The sequence below is a fragment of the Nicotiana tomentosiformis genome, chromosome 2 (assembly GCF_000390325.3).
Source record: "Nicotiana tomentosiformis chromosome 2, ASM39032v3, whole genome shotgun sequence".
In the NCBI taxonomy this organism is placed as follows: Eukaryota; Viridiplantae; Streptophyta; class Magnoliopsida; order Solanales; family Solanaceae; genus Nicotiana; species Nicotiana tomentosiformis.
The window spans coordinates 188905597-188914010 of NC_090813.1; the positions used below are offsets into that span (position 1 = coordinate 188905597).

The window sequence follows — 8414 nt, forward strand, 5'->3', positions numbered from 1 at the left end:
TTTCCTTTGCTATTGGAAACCGAAATTGCATTCATCTCCCTTGTCGCCGGTTGATCACCCCTTATCTACTTAATTCCTTTGGGCGTTAGAAACTTTAACAATTGATGATACGCTGATGGTACAACTTTCATCTCGTGCAACCATGGCCTTCCCAAAATTATGTTGTATCACATATTACCATCTACCACTTTGAAAAGAGTTGCCACACTTGCGAGTCTGAATCCGGCGAGGAGATTTGTGGCCGGAATAATGCTTCTGGTGAGTTTAGCTTTCTCCAATACTCTCCATTGTATGATATTAGCCTAACTTCCTGGATCCACTAGAACACATTTAATGTTAAAATCTAGCACATTTAAAGAAATTACTAGTGCGTCGTTGTATGGTAGCAACAATTCATCTGTGTCCTCCTCCGTAAAAGTGATATCGTCTTTCCGAATCCTTTTGCTATGCGTTCTTGATACTTTCATCTTCTTTGTTGCTGAAAAGGTGACCCCGTTAATCTCGTTCCCTCCAAAGATCATGTTGATTGTTTGACGCAGGGGATTTTTTCCTACTTTCGAGGGCTTCACGTTGTCCCAGTTATGACCATAATTGTTCTTAGCTCGGTCACTCAAGAATTCTCTGAGGTGACCATTCTTTAATAATGTTGCCACTTCTTCCTGGAAGTGTCGATAGTCCCATGTCTGGTGGCCATTCGTCTCGTGGTATTCACACCACAAGTTGGGATCCCTCTGGCTGGGATCATATCTCATCGGTTCTGGGAAACGTGTGTCACGCCCCAAACTTGGGGAGCGCGACCGGCACTCAACCGAGTGAACCCGGCCGAGCAAGCCTATTAGATTTCCTACTACCTAAACTCATCCATGAATAAAGAGAATACATAATTTCATTAATTAGACAATAAGGTGACCATGTCTACAATACCAATTCATTACCACTAGTTTCATCATTTTAAAGTCTCGAATGGAACAAGTATTAAAACTACAACATAACATAGTTTGACTTTCCCAGCACCAATACACAACCCACACTATGTCTACGGAGAATCTATTGATAAATAAGAGTACTATGATAATGCTGGCAACAAGGCCCCGGCTATACCTCAAACACAATACACAAGGAAGAAAAGATACATGACCCCGAAATGAAGTGGGACTCACCAAGTCAACTGGGAAGAGGGTGTATCGCTATCACTGATCAGTGTCTCCTACTGTGGAACCACCTGCATCCATTGAAGATGCAGCATCCCCGACAAAAGGGATGTTAGTACATATGGAATAGTACTAGTATGAATGACAAAACACCCTCTCAATAGAATGATAATTACATGAGAAAGTACAATCATAATATCAGTAGAAGCCTCAAACAACAATCAAACCTCAAATTAGGATCAAGACAATATTCAAATAAATTTCCATATTTCAGGTTGAAAGGTCTTAAGTACTAATATACCACCGTTCACGATACCAATACCACCGTATTTTTAGCACAGAGTCCGATCACGACCCGATCGGCTAGGTCATCTCATTAGAGACATCAACCACAATAATAATTTCCAGCACAATCACCACCATGTGTGCGGCATGGCGTCCGATCACGGCCCGATCGGCTAGGCCATCTCATTCGAGACATCAACCTTTTTATACCAATCATCTCACTTCATACTTCTTTCATATCTTTTCATTTCATTGGCACTAGTGGTCCACAATTATAAAATCATTCTTGGCACGTTGGCCGTCTTTAGTATTCCATGCTCATTTTTTTCATTTTCAAACATCATCATCATCCACAACAACAAAGCATTACAAATCAAAGTTTTTAGTCCACATGTGAGCAATTAAGAGTCTTAGGCACCTAGAGATTTTTTTCACAAGATTTGGCATAATAGCCTTAGTTTGAACTTGACTTGAAGTCACTATTTTTAATAATGCACAGCCCATACTTTGAACATATTCTCAATTGATAACAAACATGATAAAAGCATTTTGGGATACATATTGAACATATATCTTTCAACACAAGCTTATTCGGAATATCTAGTTTTATAATGAACAATTCGGGACTTACATAAATCACATAAATACCGTGGGATTCAATTCTAGGAGAGGAGTTAGCCAACATACCTCACTTGAGCTTCCTTAAACTCTAAAATGTCCCGAAATTCTTAGCAACTTCAATCTATTTTAGAAATATAACAAGTCGAACCAAAATTAGGAAGATGATCATGGTTCTAGCTCATTTGAACATTTTATCAAACACTAAGTGTGCATTAAGGTTTTAAGGTCCTTTTATGGAGGATTCCATCATTTCACAACCCATTCTTTACCATGTTTAGCTCACAATCTTCCTACACCCTTTTATAACACATACAAGCAAAATAAACAACTCTCATACCCAAGAATTGTCTTGCTAATTATCCATTTTTAGATAAATTTCGAAACTAAGAGCTAGGGTGTAGAATCTTACCTCTAGGATGAAGACCTTATAAGTTTTCCTTGTGAATATCCCCAAATATTGAGCAAAGATTGATGAAAATTAGCCCAGGGATTCCTCTCTCTCTAAAACACTCTCACTTCTCTAAAACATCAGATTTTAGATAAACAAAATGGACTATTATGTCTATTTAACGAAGTAGGGTCGAGTTAAAAAAAACAAAAATGAAGCTCTGGAACAGGATCTGCGGTCACATATGCGATCGCATAATGCTTATGCGATCCGCAAAATTGGACGCGAAATGGCCCTCCGGAACTGGGCAGGTCTGTCCCACTCTGTGGCCGTTATGCGATCTGCAGACCTGTTCTGTGATCGCATAATGCGCCGCAGAACCTCCCTCCGCAAAATTTCCAAGTTGGTTCTACGATCCCCATGAAATCATTTTGCGGTCGCATAATGGACCGTGAAATGACATCAAAAATTCCCTAGTTGCCTGCCTTACTCTGCAGCTATTATGTGGTCCGCAGAGTGATTCTGCGGCCGCATAGCAGGCCGCAGAAGTGCATTTCTTCTGCCCAAATGTTTCCTTTAATTTCCAGTGCTTTGTTCAACCCAAAAAGTCCGAGCCGCGGCTCGCTTTCTATAATCCTCAAACACGTAAGCCCAGTTCGGCACCACGAAACATTATTTTTTTATTTTTTTTTTCTTTGTGAAATTTTATGGGGCCCTACACTGTGCTTCTTTGATGTTTCTCATGGCCGACACCAACTCCACTATACTGACGTTGAAGTTGGATTCTGATAACTTGGGTTAAGAAGGATCCCGCGACCCTGACGCTTCTTTATCATGCAGTGATCGATTGTTCCGACCGCGATCAGCCCTCCTGTCAACGGTGAATCTGTATGTTGTCCGAAAACATCTACTGCGGCATTCGGTCCATTCGTAGGGCACAAACCGGCCCCTGGAAGTCCGTTTGTCTGCGTCATAATCATCATTTGATTTTTATCTGTTCGTTTCTCATCCTTTGGTTGACAATGGAAAGCCCACATATTCATCTTCGATCCTTATTTTTGTTTCGTACTGGTTGTGAACATCCTCCCAGGTCATTGCTTGAAACTCAAGTAGGCTTTACTTCAATTTCTAGGAAGCATCTAAATTTCTCGGATTCAATCCCTTGGTGAATGCTTCAGTCATCCATTCATCCAGGACAGCCGGGAGCAATATTCTCTCCTTCTGGAATCAGGTAACAAACTCTCATAGCAGCTCGGACTCTCCTTGCGCAATCCTGAATATGTCGGTCTTTCAGGCCTGTACTTTTCTAGCCCCGGCATGAGCCTTGATGAAAGAATCTGCGAGCATTTCAAAGGAATCTATGGAATGCTCGGGTAACAACGAATACCACGTCAAGGCTTCCCTCGTGAGGGTTTCTCCTAATTTCTTTAGCAACACAGATTCAATTTCTTGAGGAGCTAAATCATTTCCCTTTACCGTCATTGTGTAGGTAGTAATATGCTCTAGGGGTCTGAAGTTTCGTCATACTTTGACACTTCAGGCATTTTGAACCGCTTCAAGATTAACTCTGGTGCCGCACTTGGCTTGTATGGAAATTGAATATACTTTTTCGAGTCCGAACCTTTCAGGATTGGTGTCGCGCTCGGGATCTGATCCATGCAGGCATTCACTCCCCTCATAAATCGTAAAAGTTCATTCTTGAAATGATCATTCTCGTTGTTGAGGCTGGATCCGCTCCCCCTTCCCCATTGGAGCCAATTTCACCCCTGGAAGTATTGTTGTTGACCCTCTGTATTGTTTGATTCACGAGAACCTCGGAAGGAATCAGATCTCGTCAGTTTGCATTATTTGAAGCTCCCGACAATGCCTGCTTTAACTCCGTCAAAACCTTATCATATCGCGTAAGGTGACCTAGAATGATCGTTTGTTGCTCTTGCAAGACCCTTACTGTGTTAACAACATGTTCCTCATCAGCTTCATCGGGAGTTTTCTCCCGAACATGTCGAGAATATTGCCTGTCATGCACCGGTGTGGTGCCATGCCCATCATTATGGGTGTCACTAATTGAGTCATCAAAATGAGGCTAATCCCCTCGAATCTCGGGGTTGTGCATGTTGTTAACAGTGTTATCTGCCATTTTTTATGATATTTTCTAAGATTAATCAAAACACGTTAGTAAAAAATGCAACGATCAATTTAATTACACAGCTATCTAGGCCCCACGGTGAGCGCCAAACTGTTTACCCATAAAATGGTACAGTTGAATTTATACATGGTTTCTAAACAAATGAATTAATTTGATCCTAATTTAATAAAATAATCGAAGAATTATGCAATACTTAGCCTTAGGATATAGACAAAACAGCAGAAGCAACAGTTTCAGGAACAGGGTTTCCGGACACAACAATAACGAAATCAAAAGTAAGAAGATAAGTGTAAGACCCCATAAAATTTCGCAAAGGAATTTAAGGTTTCGTGGTGCCAAAGTAGGCTTATGTGTTTGAGGATGCGCTGGGGAGTAAAGAAATTTTTTTGGTAGAAAAAGGTATTTCTGCGGCCCACTATGGAGCCGCAGAATCACTCTACGGACAGCAGAATGGCCGCAGAATGAAGCAGTGCTGGGCAAGTGTGGAGGAAGTTCTGCAGTACATTATGCGACCGCAGACCTGGTCTGCGGTGCATTATACGACAGCAGAACAGGTCTGCGGACCGCATAACGGCTGTAGACTGAAGCAGTGTTACCCAGTTCAGGAGGGCCTTTTCGCGACCCATTATGTGGGCCGCATATTGATTGTGTGGTACGGTCTGCGATCGCAGACCCGGTTTCGGCAAGTTTAAGTTTTGGAAATTTTTTCCGATCCCGTTTTTATAAAAAGGCATTGGGGGTCATTTTTAAGGGCTTCATCTGATATTTTTAGAGAGAGGTGAGAGTAGCTTAGAGAGAGAAAGAGAAGACCTAGCCATTTGTTCATCAATTCTTGCTCAAGGCTTGAAGATTTCACGAGAATCTTGCTAGGGCTTCAAAGAGGTAATAATTTCTTCCCCCAATTCTTCAATTTTGAGTTTGGGGTAAAAGATGGATGATTGGGAGTATGATTCTTTGGTGTAAGAGTATTAATTATACATACTTGTACCAATAAAGTTTGTGGAAAGATTGTTGAGATCAAATAAGTAAAGATTGGGTTGTGGAATGAAGGAAATCTTGTAGAAGAACCTTGTAGCCAAATTTGCACATCTAGTATTTGATAAAATGCTCAAATGAGCTAAAACTATGAATATCTTCCTAATTTGTATTCAATTTTATTATATCTCAAAATAGATTGGGGTTTCTAGGATTTTCAGAACGTTGTAGTAATTTAAGGAAATCTCAATTCGAGGTATGTTGGTTAAACTCCTCTCTTATTGAATCCTACAGTATTCATGTAATTTATGTAAGTCCTGAGTTGTTCATTATAAAGTTGGCTATTCCGAATAAGCTTGTGTTGAAAGATATATGTTCAATATATATATACCAAATGCTTTTATCATGTTATATCATCAATTAAGAATATGTTCAAAGTATGGGTTGTGCATTAAAGATGTTTCGACTTCAAATCAAGTTCAAACAAAGGCTATTATGCCAAATTTTATGAAAAATCTCTATGTGTCTAAGACTTTTAATTACTCACATGTGTACTAAAAACCTTGATTTGAAATGCCTTGTTGTTGATGATGATGATGATTTTTGAAAGTGAAAAAGGTAAGTATGAAATACTAAATACGGTCGATGTACCAAGAATAATTTTATAATTGTGACCATTAGTACCAATGAAATTAAGGGATGTGAAAGAGGTATGAAACGAGATGATTGGTATGAAAGGATGATGTATCGAATGAGACGGCCTAGCCGATCTGTGATGACCCAAAATGTCATCTTTAAATTTAATAATTAATTTTGTATTCTAAGACCTCGAAAATCACTATTTATCATTCCTCGACTTGCGTGCACAGTCCATAAAATTTTCCGGAAAGTTTTCAGGTGAAAAATGAATTAAAATGTGAATTAGAGCTTTAAAACTCAACTGAGTTGACTTTGGTCAACATTTTGAGCAAACAGACTCGGATCAGTGTTTTGATAGTTTTAGTAGGTCTGTATCGTGATTTGGGACTTAGGCGTATGCCCGGAATCAAATTCCGAGGTCCCTAGCCCGAGATATGGAATTTTGATGAAAAATTAAAAGTTTAAGTTCAAATAGTGACCGGATGTCAAATTATGTGCAAATGACCCCGGAATAGAATTTTGATGATTCCAACAGCTCCGTATGGTGATTTTGGACTTAGTAGCGTGATCGAAATTTTATTTGGAAGTCCGTATTGGAATTAGGCTTAAAATGCCAAAAGTTGAATTTTTTGAAAGTTTGTCCGAGGGGTTGACTTTTTGATATCGGGGTCGAAATCTGATTCTGAAAATTTTCATAAATCCATTATGTCATTTATGACTTGTGTGCAAAATTTGAGGTCAATCGGAATTTATTTGATATGTTTCAGCGCAAAATATAGAAGTTGGAAGATTTGAAAACTCATAATTCGATTCGATGCGCGATTCGTAATTTCGGCGTTGTTTGGCATGGTTTGAAGCCTCAACTAAGTTCATATTGTATTTTAGAACATGTTGGTATATTTGGTTAAGGTCCCGAGGGCCTCGGGTGGATTTCGGAAGGTTAACGGAATGGATTTCGGACAAAAAGGAACGGCTGGAATATTTCTGCTGCAGAAGCTATTTTTGGACAGCAACCGGTGCAATCGCAGAGCTGACTTTGGAAGCTTATATCTCGAAATCTATAAGGAATCTGAACATTATCAAAACATGAAAGTTGTAGCCCTTTGATTCTAGTTTCCAGAAAGATAAACCATTTATCATTCAGACATTTATACAAAATGTTATGATCAATTGACTGAAGCTGGTACTGCAGATTTTGGCAACAGCAGTGTGCATCGCCAGAAAGTTCTGCTACACAGGGCTGACTTTGGAAGCTTATATCTCGTAATTCATAAGGAATCAGAACAGTTTCAAAACATGAAAGTTGTAGTCGTTTGATTATAGTTTCCATAAAGTTAAACCATTCATTATTTGGACATTTATACAGAAAGTTATGACGGATTGAATGAAGGCTGGTAGAGCAGTTTCGCCAGAAATTTCTGATGCGTGGAGCCGACTTTGGAAGCTTATATCTCGCAATTCATAAGGAATCAGAACATTTTCAAAACATGAAAGTTGTAGTCGTTGGATTTGTACATGAAGTTATGATCAATTAAAGTAAGGCTGGTAGAGCAGTTTCTGGTGGATATTTAGTGACGAATTGGCATAAACATAAGGACCAAAAATGGTCATTTCATTCATTTCGTTTTGGATTTTTGGAGCACGGTTCTTGGGCGATTTTTGGGCGATTTTCACGGGAAAACATTGGGGTAAGTGTTCCTTATCCTATATTGATTATATTTCATGATTCCATACTCATTTACATCATGAATCCGTGAATTTATGGAAGAAAAATCAAGATTTTTGCAAAATCTTCCAAAAAAGAAAATTTAAGATTTGGAGATCGAGTTGTTATCGGATTTTGGTAAAATTGGTATGGGTGGACTCGTAATTGAATGGGTTGTCAAATTTTATAAGTTTTACCAGATTTCGAGATGTGGGCCCCCACAGGCAAATTTTGAGCTAATTGCATATTTTAATGAAAATATAATATTTTCTTATGAAATTGATTACTATAATTTTTGTTGACTGTATCGAATTAATTATGACTAGATACGAGTCGATCGGAGTCGGAAAATCGAGGAAAAAGCATAATACTTGATTAAATTAGAGCAAGTCGAGGTAAGTGACTTGTCTAACCTTGTGTGGGGGAAATTTTCCCTAGGATTGGTATTGATGTGATTATTGAAATGTGTTGAAAGTCGTGTGCACGAGGTGACGAGTGTGTACA

The 8414-nt window shown here is 39.1% G+C and overlaps 1 protein-coding gene across 1 annotated transcript; it reads right to left on the reverse strand.

Moving 5' to 3' along the window:
• Positions 1-302: 302 nt before the first annotated feature.
• LOC138906276 (uncharacterized) lies at positions 303-752 on the reverse strand. The gene has a single exon (XM_070194811.1). It carries the CDS (start codon positions 750-752, stop codon positions 303-305), a length of 450 nt encoding a protein of 149 aa, XP_070050912.1.
• Positions 753-8414: the final 7662 nt, after the last annotated feature.

What these genes read in the sequence shown, in the direction of transcription:
- LOC138906276 (XM_070194811.1), bottom strand. Translation starts at nt 752, where the DNA reads ATGAGATATGATCCCAGCCAGAGGGATCCCAACTTGTGGTGTGAATAC.